Source organism: Cibotium barometz, chromosome 64 (genome assembly GCF_041138505.1).
Source record: "Cibotium barometz isolate CiBa-2024 chromosome 64, ASM4113850v1, whole genome shotgun sequence".
Lineage (NCBI taxonomy): Eukaryota > Viridiplantae > Streptophyta > Polypodiopsida > Cyatheales > Cibotiaceae > Cibotium > Cibotium barometz.
Window position 1 is genome coordinate 10,484,184 of NC_141109.1, and position 20,601 is coordinate 10,504,784.

The following is a 20,601-nucleotide window of genomic DNA, read 5'->3' on the forward strand; positions in this document are numbered from 1 at the left end:
ATACAGGTTTACCTCTTACAGACAGCATTTACATCTAGTAGTACAGTCATTGGCCATGGCTGACAACAATGATGTATTCCGCATGTTGGCTGCTGAGGATAAGTTGGATGGCACCAACTATCCATTGTGGGCATATATGATGCGACATGTATTGGTAGCAAAGGGGTTATGGAACATTGTGCAGGGTATTGATGCACGTCCTATTGTGGCTGGGAATGCTGCAAACACATCAGAAACAGGTACTGTTGATGATGGTGCAGGCACAAGTGCTGTAGCAGCTGTTCGAGAACCACCACTTTCAGCAGAGCAGATTCGTTGGGATGGTAGAGATGCGCAGGCTCATGCCTTGATTGCGCTGTCTGTCAAACGTACCATTATCCCACATATTCGCTCCTGCAGGACTTCTAAGGATGCTTGGGATGTACTTGCCACATTGTATCAGGCAAGAAATGAGGCTCGTGTTGCTTACCTCCGAAAACAGTTGGAGAGTGAGCATATGAACGAAGGTGATTCTATGGATAGCTTTTTGACAAAGATCAAGGATTTCAAAGAGCAGCTCATTTCTGCAGATGAAATCCTGTCAGACAGTTCACTTGTGCAGACTGTTTTGAATGGTCTACCAGATTCTTATCAGGGTTTTGCTTCCACTCTTCGCTTGATGATGAAAGGCAATCCCAATGCCTTATCATTTGAGGAGTTAGTTTCTGTTTTGCTGCAAGAAGACCAGTCAAGGCAAAACAGGAATATTATGCGTGTCGCAAATCAAGCTTTCGTTGCTAGTCAGAGAAGCGGGAAAGGTAAAGCTGGCTTTTCTTCTAGTAAGCAGAAATCTGCAAATGCTGCGCAACCAAAGAAGGAAGACAAAGATGAGAAGAAGGGTGACAAACAGAAGACATTTTGCAAGTACTGTAAGGGAAATGATCATGTCATCAAAGCGTGTCCTAAGCTGGCTGCGAAAGAGGCTAAGAAGAAAGAGGCTGGTATGGCTGTTGCAGATGCCTCTCCTTCTAACAATGAATCTGCTAATGTTGTTCAAGATACAGAATGGGCATTCAATGCGCAGTGCAGTTATGACCCATCTTTGCATGACACATGTATGTCTGCAGTAGATTCAGATGTATGGTACTTTGACAGTGGTGCCACTAAGCATATCACCTCGCAGCGCAGTTTATTCACTTTCCTTGAGTCTGCTCCCACAGGGAATACTGTCACTTGTGCCAATAACTCCTCTTATCCCGTTAAAGGAGTTGGACAGATTGTGCTGAATGTTGCAAATTGCAACACCTTTACACTTTTTGATGCATTGTATGTGCCAGGGATCAAAAAGAATCTGCTGTCAGTCTCCGCATTTGCCAAAACAGGTTTGGTTGTAAAATTTGTGGATGACAGATGTACTGTTCATGATCTCTCTTGTGGTGACATCATTGTAGCATCTGGTTCACTATGTCGAGGGCTGTATAAGCTCAATATGGATGGCAAATGTGTAGAGGATTCAGCATGTGCTATTATGGATACGCAGGCTATTTCAAATGCAAAACTGTGGCATGCACGTTTTGGTCATCTGAATTTTGCAAGTTTGCTGCGCCTGCAGAAATCTGAAATGGTGTCTTCTTTGCCTAAGCTTGAGGCACCTGTCAAGCATGTTTGTGAGGGCTGCATATTGGGTAAAATGCAGCATGCTTCCTTTCCCAAAGATGGATCAGTGAGAGCTGAACGCAGATTGCAGCTTGTTCACAGTGATGTTTGTGGTCCCATGCAAACTCCATCATTTGGAAACTACCTTTACTTCGTGACTTTCATTGATGATTTTACCAGGCATGCATGGGTATATCCTTTGAAGGCAAAGTCCGAAGTGTTTTTGTGCTTCAAACAGTTTTTGGTTATGGCTGAAAATGTGTCAGAAAGTAAGATGGGCACCCTCCGTTCAGATCGAGGGGGGGAGTATATGTCTTCAGAATTTAATGCATTTCTGGCTGAGCGTGGGATAAAACACCAATGTACAGTGCCGTATACACCACAGCAAAATGGTGTGGCTGAGAGAAAAAACAGGTCTCTCATGGAAATGGCAAGATGTATGGTTAAGAGTCAAAGTCTACCACATGGTTTTTGGCTTGAGGCTGTCATGTGTGCCACTTATGTACTAAACAGGTGTCCCACCAAAGCATTACAGGTTGTCACTCCATATGAGGCTTGGCATAGCCGCAAGCCATCTGTTGGCCATTTACGTGTTTTTGGTTGCCTGGCATATGCATTAGTGCCTGTGCAACATCGCAGAAAATTGGATGACAAAGCTGTCAAATGTATTTTTGTTGGATATAGTGCTGAGAGCAAAGGCTATCGTTTGTATCATCCACAGACAAAGCGCATTTTGGTTAGCCGTGATGTTGTATTTGTGGAAGATGCAGTTCAGCCCTTGGTTTCATGTACTAAGGAGACAGATATCAGCTCACGTGATGTCTATGATACATTGTTGCCTCTTTTCAGTGGTGCACAGTCAAGTGCAATACCTCATGAGGCAGTTTTTCAGCCTATGCAGGTTTTAAATGATGGCACAGATCAGCCTATATCTGATGCAGATGTGCATGATGCACTTGAGGATGAGAGACAAGAGATTGAGGGCTCTAGGAACATGCCTAGATGGCTGGTGCAGACTTTGCGTGACAGCAAGTTGGATGCCCCTTTGTCTAGTCGCACTCGTTCTGGCTCTCATGGTGCCTCTTATGCGTCAGATTGTTATGCATTGGCTGTTTCTAGTATGTGCGATGAAAGTGAGCCTGTTTCATTTGATGAGGCACAAAGTTCAGAAAATTGGATGGCTGCTATGCAAGCAGAATACGATGCTATTATGAAGAATGGTACATGGTCTTTATGTGACTTGCCCCCTGGCAAGAAGGCCATTGGCACTAAGTGGGTATACAAATTGAAGCGTAAGCCTGATGGCACAGTGGATCGCCATAAGGCTAGGCTTGTTGCAAAAGGTTATGCTCAAGAGAAGGGCATTGATTTTGATGAGACTTTTGCTCCCACATGTCGTATGACCACTGTTCGTAGCATCTGTGCATTAGCAGCTCATAATGGTTGGAATGTACATCAGCTGGACATAAAGACTGCGTTCTTAAATGGAGATTTGCATGAGGAGGTGTATGTATCGCAGCCTCGTGGTTTTGTTCAAAGAGGGCAGGAAAACAAAGTGTGCAGGTTAAAAAAGGCTTTATATGGTTTAAAGCAAGCTCCACGAGCTTGGTATGAAAAAATACATGCATATTTGACTGCACATGGGTTTCAGAATAGTCCAACAGAAAGCACTTTGTATGTTAAACGTGTGGATGGTGTACATCTAATCATTGCTCTCTATGTCGATGACATGCTGCTCACAGGACCAAATGAGAGTCATATTGCTGATTTTAAGGCTGATTTGAATGCCTCTTTTGAGATGTCAGATTTGGGGCATTTGCATCATTATTTGGGGATACAATTTAAGCAGTGTGATGGAGGTATTGCTTTGTGTCAGACAAAGTATATTGAAACATTGTTGCGGAGATTTGGCCTTGAAGACTGCAAGCCTATTGCTACTCCAATGGAGACAAGTTTGAAGTTGAGTCTTCATGATGCTGGAGATCACTTTGATGTCACACTCTATCAGACAGCTGTTGGTTGCCTCATTTATGTATGCATTACGAGGCCAGACATTCAGTTTGCAGTCTCACAGGTGAGCAGATTTATGCATAGCCCAGGCATTAAGCATTGGCAGGCAGTGAAGCGTATCTTTCGCTATTTGAGTGGTACTCGGCATCTTGGGTTGTTTTATCCCAAGGGGGGATCATTGCCGCCAGATTTACATGTTTTTTCAGATTCTGACTGGGCTGGTTGTTATGACACACGCGTGTCCACGAGTGGTTTTTGCTTCATGCTTGGAAGCTCATGCATATCATGGTTGAGCAAGAAGCAGCCTACTGTGGCCACTTCTAGTTGTGAAGCTGAGTACAGGGCAGCTTTCACAGCTACGGTTGAGTGTGTGTGGCTCAGACGCCTTATGGCTGATTTGGGTGTTGGGCAGCCATCTGCCACCACCATCTTCACTGACAGTCAGAGCGCATTGGCAGTTGCGCGGAACCCAGTGTTCCATGCTCGTACGAAGCACATTGAGGTGCACTACCATTATGTCAGGGAGAGACTCTCTGCAGGAGAGATCAGTTTGGCTTATGTGCCAACACAGGATAACCTTGCAGACCTTTTCACAAAGGCTCTGCCTCGTGAGAAGTTCGAAGCTTTTCGCAAAGCTTTGGGCTTACTCCCTTTTGTGGATTCGTCCACATAGCTAGACACTTCCCTATACATGAGTGCTAGCTCTTGTTCACCGCATCACTCCAGGGGGGATTTGTTACCATATTATAGTAGTGATGTGTGTGAACACACTTAGGACCACCGGGGCACTTTTTCCCTCACTAGGAGGTTTTTTCCCCCGTGCATTGTATATACGCCCATTATCTTCTAGGGCTTGTTATCTTTCATTTTTGGCACTCATAATACACTACTGTGTTGTGCTCAAGCTTCCTCATCTTCTTGAAGTTGTGTGTGCATTCCTGCAACCCTAATTCCAACAACTGTCTGCTGACATGGTTATGTGGCATGTGCCAGGTGGTAAGTATTGGTCATAAACTTGGCCTTAGGAGTTAGCACTAATTTATAAGTGAGTGTGTACACACTTCATTAAGTTTTGGGCGACCAAAACTCACTTATAAATTATGACCAGCCCGGTGTTCACACATTGATGTCCCAAGGTGGACATAACCCAATGTCCACCGCCCAGACCTTATCCCCTTTGTACAAAGGGAGTAACCAGCCATGTGTCCACTCTAGCTTGCTCCACAAAGCACCTGCCGGCCACCTACACTAGACAACTCACCACCTCACTCTTCCTCCTCTCTCTAGAGATGGGCGCCTCCTTCATGAGGGCTGTTGGGCTGCATTTTCTGCACTTTCTTCTTCCCAACTCCATGTCCAAGCTTGCTAAGGTGATTTTCAAGCTTCCAAGAGTGTTTCCGGATGCTAATCACTCTCCTACACACTCCCAATGACTGAAATTCAGCAAAACAGCTCTCTTTATTGCTGTAATTTCTGGTCTTTTTGCTGAAAACCCTAATTTCAGTCCTCCTTTCTCAAGTTGAACCATAGGGGAAGCTTTCCCAAGGTTCCCTTCATCCTCTTGAAGACTTTTATCGCGAAGAAATGTGACAAATTGAAGATCTCATCACTTCAAGGACTTCCATCGCGCGAAGACTTCTGCTGTCATCGACTCTACTTGCAATTGGTAAGCTTTAATGCTTAAATATGGAAGCAAGTAGCAGGAGGGAGGAACCGGATTACAAGATCACATACCCTGTGTAGTGTTCTCTTCTCCTACGTGCTCTCTTGCAAATTGTTACTACCATGTGTTGGTGGAACAATAGAGAGCAGATGGTAGGGAACATGGGCACTTGAGAGGGTAGTGTGGGTTGCAAGTCTACATCGACAACCACTTGTTTGCAATACTGTATTCATATGCATTGGTATGGAAATCTGGTCAGAAATGCCCATGACACTATGTACTTGATTCTCCCAAGATCAATATATATTTTATTTGAGGGAGGGGTCGGCCGTTCCGGCTCATTGTGTGTCTCTTGTCAATTCAGCAATTTACTTCTTGTATTTGAGCAAGTGTCCATCAAATCTTAGTGTATTTAAGTGTATTGATTAGCATTGTGTTCAACCAAGTTACACTTGGCATTACAGACCACCTGTGTGGTTTTTCCCCCCTCCCCCCATTGTATGAGATAGCCTTCTCCTCTAGAGCGGCGAGCCGAAGAGCATCCTCCCCTTTTATGCATCTTGACTCTTGTTTCACATTTGAGGATGAGTTTGTATGTAGCCCCTTTTAACTAACAGAAGGATCTTCTTACTGAGAAAAAAAAACAAACTTGGGAACAATCGAGAATCAGCCTTTCTTGTTTCATGGACAACTTCATCTATATGGAGATGGTCACTTTATTGGGATTGAAGACGGCCAACTATCGGCATCCAGGAGATCACACATATGCAGCTATTGAGGGTGAAATATAGTGAGGATGTGGAGAGAGATAAAGCTTGAAGGAGAGAGAAGATGGAGCTTCAGTGATGCACAAGGAGTAGAGAGAGAGAGAGAGAGAGATGTGTTAACAACCAAGAGAGAGCAACAGAACTCAAATGATATTCACTATGATAATGAATCCACCCAAATACATGCTTTTAAAGGCACCAAGGCCTTATCTTTTGACCCTAAATAAGAGGGTGTTCACACCACTAAGGACACTTGACTAGAATCCAAACTAACTCCGAAATACCCAACAAACCCCCCTTCGTAGTGATGGTGGAGTTGCATGCATAACCTTCAATAATCCCGAACTCCAACACAAGCAAAGACCAAACATGGACCCCGCAATTGGCTCAGTGGCTCATGAACATGGCTTTGAGGTTCATAAAGCATGGCTCGATGCAAAGGACTCAAAGGTCAAGTCTTGCCAAGGGGACAAAGACCGCTTACATCACATACCAAATCAAACCCCCCCTCACCTAAAGCAGGGACAAAAAGGGAATGATAGAGAGGAGTCTTTTATAGAAACAAAGTGTTGCAAAATCCAAAAGCATCCAAAATATATAACTCAGATTTTGGGGGACTACCCAAGCAGAAAACCTGTTGGGTATTTCGGAGTCTCGTGTCTTGTATGTCCACTATGTATCCCTGTCAATATGTGTGTAACCATCTATATGTATTTGTATAGGTGTGAACACCCCATGTATGTGTACGTGTGCCTATATGTGTGTGAACGCCCTCTTATCTAGATAAGTGTAGTGTGTGCCATGTGTCATGTCTCCATATGTGAGTGTGATTTGTGTGAGTCAAAAGATAAGGTTTGCAACCTATAAAAGCATGTATTTGGTGTACTTCAAATCATATCAATTCAATCTATATTGAGTCGTACAATCATCTCTCTCTCTCTCTCTCTCTCTCTCTCTCTCTCTCTCTCTCTCTCTCTGTGTGCACAGCAGCAATGGAGAGATTTCATCCTCCTTATGATTGCAGAACCCTAACTCTTAAGCACACACATAAAAATTAAACACAAAATTTCGAGATAGATTCCCCCAAAATCTGAAAAATAATCTTGTGTGTGTTTTGTTTTCCCACCTAAATGTTGGTATCACCTGTAGAACCCTAACTCAATTAGCGCTTACAGAACCCAACACATAGAACTAAAAAGATAGATGTTCCAAAGTTAACAAACCTCCCGCACGGTAGAACATCGATGATGATCTACTGTCGTCTTCTTGCATCAATGTTTCCAAGATTCCGACACTTGATGGTCAAGTGTGGGACGTGTACTTGCAAGGAGCAGATGCTTTGTGATAGCGCTTGCAGTACTGATGGTTATAATCTTTTCAAGCAAGATAGCCAAGGCACAGGACCCAAGAAAAAAAGAAGAGCCCCTTCGTGATAATGTTAATGATATGAGCACTAAGTACCTTACACACATGTGATGATGTTGCAGAATCTTCAGAGACGAGGAGCACCAAGAGGTGGAAGGGGCGGCGCTCAGAAAACGCAGAGTGGTGCCAAGAGAGGCCCAGGCTCAGTCTCAATGGTGGAGGTGTTGGGATTCAGTCTTCAGAGTCTATGTATGTGTGAACACTCCCTATGAGTGTTAGTTTGTATGTATGTGAACCACCTGTTATAGGTGGATAAGACAAGTCTTTGGGGTTGGTGTAACCCTCTCAAGTTGGATGGACACACAAAGTAAACTAATCAAACTACAAAGGAAACGTTGAGGACGTATGTCTCTAAAAGACAAACTAAGTGGGAGAGGTACCTTCCACAGATAGAGTTCCAATGTAACAATAGTAAGCATTCGGATACTTGATCTAGACCATATGTTTATGTACAGGTATCAACCCAGATCAGAGATCACCCATAGCCGTAAGACTTACAGGAGTTAAAATGCAATTAATTGTGGACTTTTTTGCAAAATATACAAGACATGCTACAGATTACAAGGAAAAGCGTGAAGGGTGCTCATCAATATCAAATCCAATTTTACCCTAACAGGAAGAGAGTCTTACAGGACAGCATGAGGGTATACCTTAAAGTCCCAAAGGTCTCAAAAATTATAAGAACCAGTAAACATTACAAGTTGTCTTCTAAATGTGTGGTCCCTATCAAATCACAAAAGCTCAAGCACAAGCACCAAGCCCTTGTGTGCCTCTCGAAGTTCTTTACCAACTCATCCACCTCATCTCACTAAGTCAACTTAGAACCAACATATCATCAGGATTATGTCTGGCTCATTACCTAAGGAGGAAATAATGTTACATCCTAGATCCAAAGTTGGTTAACATGTCTAGCAAAGAGTTAGGTTGACCTAGGTGCTAGGTGTGACATAACAGAAGCCTTCATGCCTTAATGGCAGCCCTTAAGCACCCTGTAGGAACCATTAGTGCAAAACGCATGAGAGAGAGAGAGAGAGAGAGAGAGAGAGAGAGAGAGAGGTTTTCCAGTATAATGTATTATGTACATTGGAAAAGGTTACATAGGTCATAGGCCTTCCCAAAAAGGGCTACTGACTACTTTTACTACCTTTTCATGATCCAACTCCAAGAGGTCACAGGTCACCCCTTGGGGGTAGACCAGTAGCCTTGAATATGTACAGACATTCAATCACCTTTTTGTACCATATAATATGTAACAAACCTCCTACTTTGTTCTTCAAATTGATCATTGTCTTGCTCAATACCATTCCATATGTGAGTAGGTAATTATTAGATAGCTCATGTAGCATGAATTGTGATTTGTATATCTTTTGAGTGGATAATTAAGCTAGAATGCTCATTTCTATTTACGGGTGGCCATTGGCCAAAACACCCAAAGTTTTCAATCGGGTGGTCATAGACCAAATGCCCAAATGACTGGTTTAGCACTCGTGTGGTCAAATTGACCAAAATGCTCAATGAGTGATGAGTGGTTTCGAAGGAAAAACCAAATGCTCAAATCATTTGAACAAACCATAAACATGTGAATCTTTACAACGAAGCCTTCTTGGACCTAAAGCATGCAAATCCTAGAATCTAGGAGAGTTGCTATTTTTAGCAGACTCTAATGGAAATTCTGTTCGCGGATTTTCACAAGGATCAAGAGTTACTAAAGCACCTTTGTCAAATTCTTTATAAGTTGGGATATTTATAGCATAGAAGGTTATGGAAGAATCACCTCTTAAACTAAGACATGCGGCATTTAAATTAAGACATGCGACATTTAAATTAAGACATGCGGCATCTGGAATAGGACATGTGGCATCTCGAATGAGACAAGTGACCCTACACTTGTCATTTAACCTTACACTTGTCAATTTAGCTTAACACTTGTCAATTAAAGTAGCCACTTGTCATTTGGAGCTTACTCTTTCCATTCTAGAGCATTGAAGCCTCAAACCTATAAATTGGAACACTCCCTCTTCATTTGGATAACACATTTCTCATCTATTGTAAAGATTCAGACACTTTGTGCTCGTGGTTTGATTCAATAAATTCCAGCAAAAGGAGAGGGGCCTGTTTCCCTCTCAGCGAGACCTCGTTTCTCTTTTCTTTGAATCCTACTTTCTTTCATTATTTGTGATTATTGATTAAGTGGGTTTGCTACAAATAGTTCTTCAATTTTGTCACTTTCACATGCCACTGCATTACATAATACAAGTAAACCTGACACCAACTATCTCTCTCTTCTTCTCTCTCCTCTGTCTTAATCATGTTTAATCAGCATCTTGTTCTTAATCAAGCTTAGGCTGTGGATCAGTACAGCAAGGCTTCTGTGCATGTAACATTGGTATTAGGGCATTCAAGCTCAACCACTAAGCATAGTCCCAAGGAGGTGCATAGATCCATCGAAAGAATGCAGCTAGGGTAGCATATGGAGTGGTCTGCAACAAGCAAAGCAAAGCTGGAGGAAAGTATTCTCCGGGAGTATGTACTCAGAATTAGTACATCATTTAGCTCTTAATCAATTCCAAAGGCCTACCAACAGGCATGTTCAATTCCGGCAAGTGACCCGCCGCTATGTTAAGGGAAAGGGATAGCAGGCATGGGGACAATAGTAGAACAAATGCTCACTTCTTTAGTAAGACTTGGAAGTGGGGATTAGAAGTGGAAAGTGTTCAGACAAATTGTCAAAGTCATAGTCAAAGTCATTAGTCCAAGGAGGAAGGATGACAAAGTGTCCACCTCATCATCAACTTTAGCAAGAGGGGATGTCACATACACGCCCGTGCATGGCTTAATCCTCAGCATGAACAACATAATCCCTGATTAGGAGGACATCATCTTCAGCATCAACCTCATCATCATCAGCATCAGGAGGGCATGGGTGTCCAATCGGCAGCAACAAAGGCTATCATATGGCAGGCGGCACGCCCATTAGGGGCACCTAAGCAAGCAGGCGGTTAGGCGCCAGTGTGAAGGCCAATAGGTTTGGGCAAGCATTGAAGTAAGCGCAACAATTAAGAAATATTTTATGAATATATACTGTCCAAAGCTGGCCGACAGCAGCAGCAGGCCAACTAGCACCTCTAGAGCATATTTAAGCATAAAATCATCATTTGCATCATTCATTCATCATATTCAACTTTTGCATAAGTTAGAAGGCAGTAGAAGTATGTAGAAGGCCAGAGGTCACCCCTTGGGGGTAGACAAACAGCCTTGAATATGTAAGGACATTCAGTCACCTTTTTGTACCATATAATACAAGAAAACCTGACACCAACTATCTCTCTCTTCTCCTCTCTCCTCTGTCTTAATCATGTTTAATTAGCATCTTGTCTTAATCAAGCTTAGGGCTGTGGATCGGTACAGCAAGGCTTCTGCACATGCGACACTAGGATAAAGCATCTAGAGGGCAGATCTAGGGGTTTAAAGAGACATTACACTAATTATAGATCATGGTTTACATGAGGATTATATAAGTCAATAATAGGCACACTTCAACAAGATTGATCATTCCAGTCTTGTATTTTGTGGCCTAGTAGAGACTACTCCATGCAACGACACCCGAGGGGTGTAGCACAGTGGTATGGGACACTAGGGCTTCCTACACGAATGGGTTGTGTCTCTAAACAGCTCTAGAACTCCACCTTCTGGGTGCATAGAAGGAGCTCTATGGTTGGGCGGTGAGCGAGATGCTAGGTTCCTCATGTTCCTTGATAAAAAAGCTAACCATTAGTGGCTTTGCAAGATGTAGTTTAACACAAGTTGTCACCTAAAAGAATGTATAAAATGGTGGCATAAGAGTGTATAATATAACCCAAGTGCACAAGAGATAGATCTTTTATTAGGTCTGCGTACACTGTTTTCATGAATATACAGTAAGGGTGTTGAAAATCTAGCTTGCATATGTGTCAACTTTTAAGAGATACACAGAGTTAAAAAATTTGTTAAGTTATGAGAAACACCATCAAACGAGGAGTCTCCACGCCAAAAGACACGTTTCGGGGGGTACTTATGACCAAAGTGCATTGCAGCCATTTTCCAGTCTCTTTGAGACTGCCAGATTTCCCCATTTTAACCATTTTTCTAGCAGCACCTGCCATTTTCCCTTCACACGACTTTACTTCAGGCCAACTTCCAAGTAACTTGTTTCCAAGCTTCTATCTTCGCTTTCATCTCCTTTTCTCTCCTCTTTTTCCCTTTTTGCGCTTTCTTTCCTTTCCCTTCTCTCTCCTCTTCCTCATGTTCCCCTTGCTTGGCTATGACATTAAAAGACTCATCCTTCCCCCTAGCTTTTGTCATCCTTGCTGACATGGCATCCCCCCCTTTCAGTCCACCTCACAAGCTACTTTCCCATGCTCATTTCCATTCCCATTTCTTTGCTTCCGATAACTATGTTGTACATCTGTATGCGTGCACATGTCTCCCACCCCAGGACGCGCGCGTGTGTATGGGGGAGAGAGAGAGAGAGAGTCTGCCAAGAAGACCAATTCTTATCACCTTCTACACACAGGTGATATGGAGGGTTTCTTATGAGTGAAGGCCCCAGTAGTACAAAAGGGTGGGAGCAATCCAAACACACAACGACAATGGGATAGCACTCGATACCTTAAGCTTGCCCAGGAGAGGTTCAAGTTTCAGCCGGACAGACTTTGCAGCAAGAACTGATCTGTAATCCTTGGGAAAGGCATAGAGAACATCACCATCCCTGGAAACCTGGAAAAATCGAAGCATTTGAAACAATGTATGCAGATTCTGATTCAGCTGATTGTACTGAAAACGCACTGACTGAAGTGAGATTAGGTGCATGCGCAATGGTGTACCTCCGGAAAAGCAAATTTTAAACCGAGCACATTAATTATGGAACTTGAGCAATGTAACCTATGCGTAGGTTTAGTAATCACCTCAATTAGGTCAACTAATACATATAAATTGAACTGATTAATAATCCAGCAATAGATTGCATTGCTCAAGATACATAATTAAGCTACAGATTAAGTGAACTGATTAATATACCCAGGATAGATTACATGGCTCGAGCTCTATGGAGCCAGAGGGAATTCATAGACCAAAGTATTTTACATTGCTCAAAATTCATGATTAATCCAGGAGATTAACTGAACGAATTAATCTGTCTGCACTTAATTGCAGTGAAGTGCTTGATGGTGTACCTCTAGAAAACCACCGGAATCTGTTGCGAGGGCCTGCAATGCTGTTTCAGCTTGGGTGATTTTCATGCCCGCTCTGCTGGCCACATCTCCCACAGTGACCCTTCCTCCGAGCTCATCAACGGCTTTCATGGTTCGCTCGCGGACGTCTGAGGGCAGAAAATCGGTCTCCACGCGCTTCTCAGGATTCAAGGCAGAAGACAATCCTGCAGAGACATGGGCTCTGCAACAACTCAGAGGCCTGCAGTGCCGGAAGAAGAAGCTCTGCTGAATATGATGATGAAGGGGTCCAGGAGAAATGGTGATTTTAGGGTTTCGTAGATGTGAAGTATTGTGAAGATAAAGAGAGGGAAGCTTGATCTGTGGTGGGATGGACGAGACCAGGCATCGACTAGTCATCATCGATGCCATGGATGGATGGACACACTCACGCCTCGTGTTGCTGGGTGGTGTTGTGATGAGATTTTTATTGCATTTTCCAACAACAATGGCATCTATTTATTCTTTTCTTTTTTTGATGAAGGCTTGAAATTAGGATATTTACACCAGCGGTCTATTGTTGTAGTGGGTTTCACTTCGCACGTGGCGGGCGCATGTGCTTGTACGTCGACGAGAGAAGTTGACGAGAAAGTGGCTCCATGCTTGGAATGGACAGTCTGTGGGCCAACAGGGGGTTGTAGAAACGTCGAGCGAATGGGGAGATTGGGAAGTCAACAGTCTATGAGAAATGAAGCAGCTCCGAGATGAGGATGGTGGTGAGTGCACAAGGGAAAAAGACATGCCAGACTAGATGAATGAAAGATTAAGTGCTCAGGCTCAGACGTGGGAGAAGAAGGTATGTTTGGAGATTAACCCGGAGCTGGTTAGGAATCAGATTGGGCTCTTCTCCATGTGTAGTGTCACCATGGAGGCTGCCTCTGCAAAGGTGGAGATTGGTAGATGGCCTAAAGAAGATGTCTTGCATGATAAGGTGGTCTCCAAAGTCTTTTATTTAGGTAAAGGATTCTTTAATGTGTTGTTTGTTGAGGGTCAGTCTGTGAGACGGAGCTCTTTGTTGCGAAAGGTCCTCTCTTCTTAGGACAAAGGTTAGTGCATGTGCTTCCATTTGATGTTAATAAAAGTCTTCAGAATGCATCTTCGGTGTGGGTTGAGATTGTAGGACTCCCACCTTGGCTTAGGCTGGCTTTGCGGGATATCACTTATTCTTTGGGTCCGCCGGTGCTGCACCTTCCAAGTGATGAGGTTGGGGGTAGACAAGCCAATAGTGTGTGTATTTCCTGGAATACCACTAGAGATACACCAAAAATAGTTAAGGTTGATTTAGGGGATCTGGGTACCTTAGAATTAGGTTTAAAATTTGGTTCATTTTCGAGAGCATGTTTTACATGCGGGGGTTTTGGACATATAGCCAAGAACTATGTAGAACAACCTCAAGGCAAAGGTGAGGGGGGAAAGGAGGTAAGCAAAAATAAGGGAAAAAAAACTGAATCGGCTGCTAGCCAAGAGATAGAAGTTAAAGGCAAAGAGAAGATGATAGGAACATGCTAAAGGGGAATGGGTTAGAGTAAAGGGAAAACTAACGTCACACAACCCAAAGTGGAAGCCAGAAGAAGTCACTCCAATCAGGGGGTAGAAGGAAAAGATAGTAAGTCTCAGGGCAGTTTGAGTCCTTTAATGTATTCCAATCCATATGGTCCCTTGAGGGAGGGAGGTAGTGGCCCTTCGTCGGAGCAAAGGTTTAATTATCAAGTGGAAGAGGCTTGGAAGTGGATTCAAAAAGAGGTTGTGACCAATAAGGGAAGGTGAGGAAGTTGATATAGTCCCCGAAATGGCTTTGTCATGAATAAGTCAATAGGATTCAAAAAGAGGTTGTGACCAATAAGGGAAGGTGAGGAAGTTGATATGGTCCCCGAAATGGCTTTGTCATGAATAAGTCAATAGGATTCTCATGGTGCACGTGGAATGTAAAAGGGATTCAGGATTAAAAAAAAGAATGCTTCTTTTTGGGGGCTAGTTAAGCAATGGGGATTTTCGGTTATGGCCATTCAAGAATATAATCTTTTTGGTAACATCCTTAGGCGGGATAGATTTAGGGATTGGGTGATAATGTATGGGGAGGTAAACTCTGGGTATAGTGGTGTTATGACCATAGTAAGAAATGATCTCAATCCTAGTATCATATAGCTAATCACCCTAATGGCAGGATTCTAATAGTAGAAATTCTAGTTAGGGGGAAAGAATTTGGTTCATTAACATTTATGGGGCTCATAACCATAAGATCAGGAGTGGGATGTGGAAATGGATTGCTAATATGAGTATCCAGGTCCCCTGCATTCTTTTGGGTGATTTCAATATGGTTGAAAGACTACTGGATAGATGTGGGGGAAGTACTATTCTAGTGGGTAAGGAAAGAGGAAAATGGGAGGAGTTGAGAGGTAATCTGGGGTTGGCAGATAGTTGGAACCTAGGGGACTGGAGAGATAACCCTAGGCATAGGTATTTTAGTTTGCAATATGTCTCTTCATCTTCCAGAATTGACAGAGTTTTCTTCAGTCCACAAGCTTTTCTCGGGTACCCCACACTTTGAGGGTCTCCATAGATTCCAGTATTGCTATCTCTGATCATATGCCCTTGAAATGGAGTTGGGCTGCTACTGAGGGGGAGGAGCTTGAACTTTCTTAGTTTCCCACTAGGAAATTGAGAGTCAATAATATTCTCCTTAGGGATGACTTGTTTATTGAAGATACAGAGGAAGCCAATGGGAGGCTGAAAAAGGAGAGGTGTGTCAGATGGTTCATGGAGACAGTAAAACGCCAATGAAATGCAAAGCATTATCAGAGCCATTGGCAAACTAAGAGCTGAGGAAAGGAGGAGTGAAAGAAAGATGTGGGCAATACAACTGAAGAGGCAGCAAATTAAAAGACAAACTGGGAAACTCATTGCATAGGAGAGTAATCTGTACTTCAAGTGCCAATCTGGATTAAAACGTGAAGATGATAGATGTGCTAGAGAGGAGGGAAACTGGGCTAAATGGAAATCCTTCAATAATAAAAGGAAACCAGAGAGTTGTCTGTTTAAACTTGTCAAAGGGAGGAATAGTAGAGAGGTGGTGGGGAGTGTTTTGGATGAGGATGGACAACCTCTGGATAGCATTGAACTAATGGCTAGAAAGTGGGTTGATTTTTTGGGTTCCACCCTAAGTTTGAAAGAGGACTGCTCTCAAAGGAGATTCCAAGTAGAAGATAAATTGCTAGGGCTAATCAATCACAATGTGGACCCTGACAAGGCTAGATGGCTAGAGAGGGATGTTGATGTTGAGGAGTGCTGGGTTGCTCTCTTAAAATTGGGAAGGGATAAAGCTCCTAGATGGGATGGGCTTTCTGTAGAAATTTTTATTACCTTTTGGCCTTCCTTGAAAGATATTGTTGGGGAAATATGCAGAAAAGCCTTCAATTCTGGCAACAAGGATAAGGACTTCAAAGAAGGCCTTGTGAAGCTAATCCCAAAGCAAACTGCTTGTAACAGATTTGGACATTGGAGGCCTATCACTCTTTTGACTGTTGTTTATAAGATTTTGGCCACGGTGATTGCTCTCAGAATTACCCATGTTTTACAAGAAGTTATTTCTAAGAAATAGCATGGGTTTATTAAGGGTAGATCAATTTATGATAATATCTTTGCAGCCATGCTAGGAAGAAATTTTGCCTTTAAAACACAGCAAAAAGGGATAAATTGTTAGATTGTTGGGAATCCCCTTTGGAGTTGATGTTACAAATAAACAAATGACAAATTGGGTAGTTAATAGGAAATAGGAGGGGATCAAAGTGTCTTTTCATAATAGGATTGCAATTTGTAATGTTGTGTTGAATGCCTACATAATGTTTTTATGCCCAATGCTGGATTTTTGGAAGAGTCGCTAGAAAAGGATAGTGGGACCTATTAGAGACTTTTTATGGAGGAATGGCAAAGCCTCCAAGAGGGTTCCACAATGGTTGGCATGGGATAAATTGTCTGCTCCAAAAGGGGAAGGGGGCATTGGAATTTTGCATATGCCCACTCACACCATAGCAAGAGCTACCTTAATGCTTCCCAAATGTCTGCACACCAGGATCAAACTTGGTCTATAATGGTAAGGGAATTAGTTGAACTGGCACTGGTACATGCTAAAGGTATGTGGTTGGACTTGGGGTGGAAAGACAAATTGTTCTCTTATGCTCCTCTTAAGCTGACAAGCTTCCCTCTTTGCAGGATGTTGTGCAAGAGGTGGAAAGATGGTCTGAGTCTTATGACCTGAGATGGGGGTTGCAGAGTGACAGGAAACTCTATGCTTAGCTTGGGGATTTGGTGGACACATAAATTTAATGCTTCCTTAGGATTACTTGATATTATCTCTTCAAAGAAGATGAATAACAAAGGCCTAAAGAGATTGAATGATTGTTGGGATTGGTGGACCTTGGTTGGGTGGAAAGAATTGGACCAATTAACTTTGGAGTTTCACTTGTTTGCTAGGGAGAGGGACTTGATGGCCCAGGTACTTGTGTAGATTCAAAGTGGGTGGTATTCCATTACTGCAGATGAGTCATGTTGGATTAAGGATTGGGCTTGGTTTAATGGGGTTAAGTTGACAAATGGCAAAACTAAAGAGCTGTACAATGAGCTGAGGAAAGGAGAGAGTAATGTTGATTATTGTAACAAGATTTGGAGAATGTGATGGAGCTCTAGTAGCTGGAAAAAGAGGTGGAAGTTTTTGTGGGAGCATCAAATACCTAGCAAGTTTCAGGTGTTTCTATGGAGGGTATGTATGTGGGCTTTACCTATTGGATCTAAACTTTGCTACACAAAAATTTCACTAGTGGATGTTGTCCCAAGTGTAAATCTACATTAGAAGATGGCAAACATGCATTTTGGGATTGCCAAGCAATTAGAGGTCTTGGTGTAAGATTGGAAAGCGGGCCGAGCAACGCCCGAGTATCCAAGGTTATTGGGGTGATTGGATTCTTGGGAAATGGGCTTTCAATGATCAAGCTGTAAAGATACTATTTAATATCATAAGAGCCAACTGCTTGTGGGAAGTCTGGACCACTAGGAATGCTTTTGCCTTTCAAAATGTATCTATTGTTGGTATTGATGTGATATATGTGATGCATAAATGTGTATGTATGTGTTGGTCTATAATTAATGTGAATAAGTGGAGAAAAAAGGGACTGGACTAGTTAAATGCTGAAACTGCAGATGAGCATTTCTTGATCTGATTCTGTTGACAATATGTATTGCACCACACTTTTGCAAAGACTACTATCACTTGGCTTCATCGATTTTTCATTATATGGAGGTGTGAGGTCAATAAATGGTCCTTTTAGTGTGCATGGTGTGTTGCTCCTTGTTTCACCTCCTACTTGAAAGATAAGATATTCCAATGAGATGTCTTTATTAAGAATGAAATTGGGTTCCTCGCCAATAGGTCTTGCAGAGTTGATAAGTATTAGATCGGTAACATCATCGTCCACTGTCTTCTACTTGATTGAAAAAAAATTCAAATTGCTTGTGGAGCCGAAATTGAAATCCTAAGGATTGGTAATATATAAAGGACCTCGAACAATTTTAACAATAGGATTAGTTCTAATCCACCTACATAGATGTAAAATATAGAGCTCTCCATTTAAATGGTGAAGGGTATAGGAATAGAGGACAAGAGAACTGAAACATGAATATAGGATTAAGTATTGTGAAATAGCTTGTAAATTAGAGGAATGAATACCATTACAATAACAATATGTATAGAATTCGAATCTTGAAGTGGTTAGACTATAACTGTAAAAGACTAAAATGTCTTGTTGATCATTAATATAGCAAACTATGTAGAATTCAAATCTTGAAGTGATTAGACTATAACTGTAAAAAAATATAATGTCTTATAATCATTAATGCTAACATTATCATAATAAATGTGCCAAATCCAAATTCTAAGTGATAATTATCATTTATTGCAACATTAAATTTGAGGAATATGAATTTTATATTTTTAAATCTATTACAAATAAATTTACACTAGTTTAAAACTTTATAGATATTGTATTTAAATAAATTCAAATACTATTAAAATATTAAAACTTTATAGATATTGTATTTAAATAAATTTATTAAAACATTAAAAATATATGAATAATCAACTCTTTGTCTCGCATTCTTCGTAATGAAATCAGAATACAACTTATATAAGTAAAATGTTAATAGTTTTAAAACTACATATACACAAAAAAAAGACGCGATTTAAAAAAAGGTATATTTTGAGAGAAAATATTAATTTGGTCGAAGTTGAGACCATACTTGGTATAGGGGTCAAGGTGGGCATCTAGGGCGGGATAAGAGAGAGGTGTGGGTGTTGGGGGTGAGAGAGGAGAGGCACAGGGGGCATGATTAAGGAGGCGAGAGGTGGAGGTGAAAGGTGCAAGGGTCAGGGGTGGGAGAGGAGACATGGGAGGCGCAGGGATTAGGGGTGGGAGAGGAGACATGGGAGGCGCAAGGATTAGGGGTGGGAAAGGAGACGTGGGAGGTGTAGGGATTAGGAGTGGGAAAGGAGACGTGGGAGGTGTAGGGATTAGGGGTGGGAGAGGAGACATGGGAGAGGCGTAGGGATTAGGGGTGGGAAAGGAGACATGGGAGGTGTAGGGGTTCGTACGGGAGAGGAGAGGCGCAGGCGGAGGTGGGAAGCGCAGGGGTGGGGAATATGGTTGTTGTCAACCATATTCCCTCCCAAGGGAATATGGCCGATATCAACCATATTCCTTCCAAGCCCTATTCCATCAATCCACTCTCTCAATCAATGTATATGCAATTTAAATAAAGAAATGTACATCTATAAATATAATGTATATTACGCACACACACACATATATACACACACGTGTGTGTGTGTGTGTGTGTTTAGATTTATACATATACACATACATAGAGCTCCTCTAATTATAAATTTCCCATATTTTTCTCTCTTGCTTGTTTGTCTCACCTCTCTTTGTATGTATAAGATATATGTATACACTCATGCGTTGGTAAGCTCAATATGAGGACGTGGGGTTCATGGACGTGCTGAAATAATTTCGCTTAAAATTATGTACAGAGTTTCCTACAATGACTTCATGAAATCATGAAGGCAGTTTCCTACAATGACTTCATAAATCATGAATACAAGTCCTCGGTTTGATCCTCCCTGACTATGGTGGAGGTGCACCCTTGTACAAATTGCCAACGGTGGTGTTGTATACACAAGTTGGTGTAAATATCATTTTTTAGATTAATAATAAGTATATGTATTAACTGAGAACTAAGTACACCACTGACCCATTTACATCAAGAGCTGTCTCAAACCAGTCCTCTATTTCTCACACTTCACTTCATTTAACAGGTTACATAGCAATACCCATCTCTCCTCCTCCATAAGAAAGCTATACTGCTTCCAAGATATTTGGTAACCCAGCATAATGCAAGCCTCCATCATAGCCTCAGTGATACACCCCCTTGGGATTTGCTTTTCCAAAGTGTGGAGGTGTTTTTGAGTGCACCTTTGCTTTATGTGGAAGTAGGACCATAAATAGTACACCAAACCGCACCTCATGGATAGGTTAGTAAGTGGCCTAAAACATTAATCTGAATTGTTTAAACATTGTTTATGAATTAGGTCTAGTTCCAATATTTTAATCATCAATTGATTGTTTACTTCATGGATTTGCCGTAGGAAAGCTCACACAAAAGGTTTCTTCCATTGGTATAACAATGGAAGGATATGGCACGCTAGCTTGCTTCTACTACAAGACTAAGCATGTATGCAAAGGATTTTTGATGCTTATTGTATGCTTGATGATATGCAAATGACAAGGATAATGATTCATCAAGTTGT

At 42.0% G+C, this 20,601-nt stretch overlaps 1 protein-coding gene across 2 annotated transcripts in view; it reads right to left on the reverse strand.

Annotated features, from left to right (window-relative positions):
- Positions 1-13,212, reverse strand: part of LOC147603302 (uncharacterized protein At5g03900, chloroplastic-like) — a 64,807-nt gene extending 51,595 nt beyond the window's left edge. For both annotated transcript variants that reach the window (XM_086796550.1, XM_086796549.1), the window contains exons 1-2: positions 12,711-13,212; positions 12,148-12,255 (exon numbers count right to left, since the gene is read on the reverse strand). In XM_086796550.1, the coding sequence (XP_086652676.1) occupies positions 12,148-12,255; positions 12,711-13,118 (516 nt within the window). In that variant the 5' untranslated portion in view covers positions 13,119-13,212. The remainder of the gene's footprint in view (positions 1-12,147; positions 12,256-12,710) is intronic.
- Positions 13,213-20,601: the final 7,389 nt, after the last annotated feature.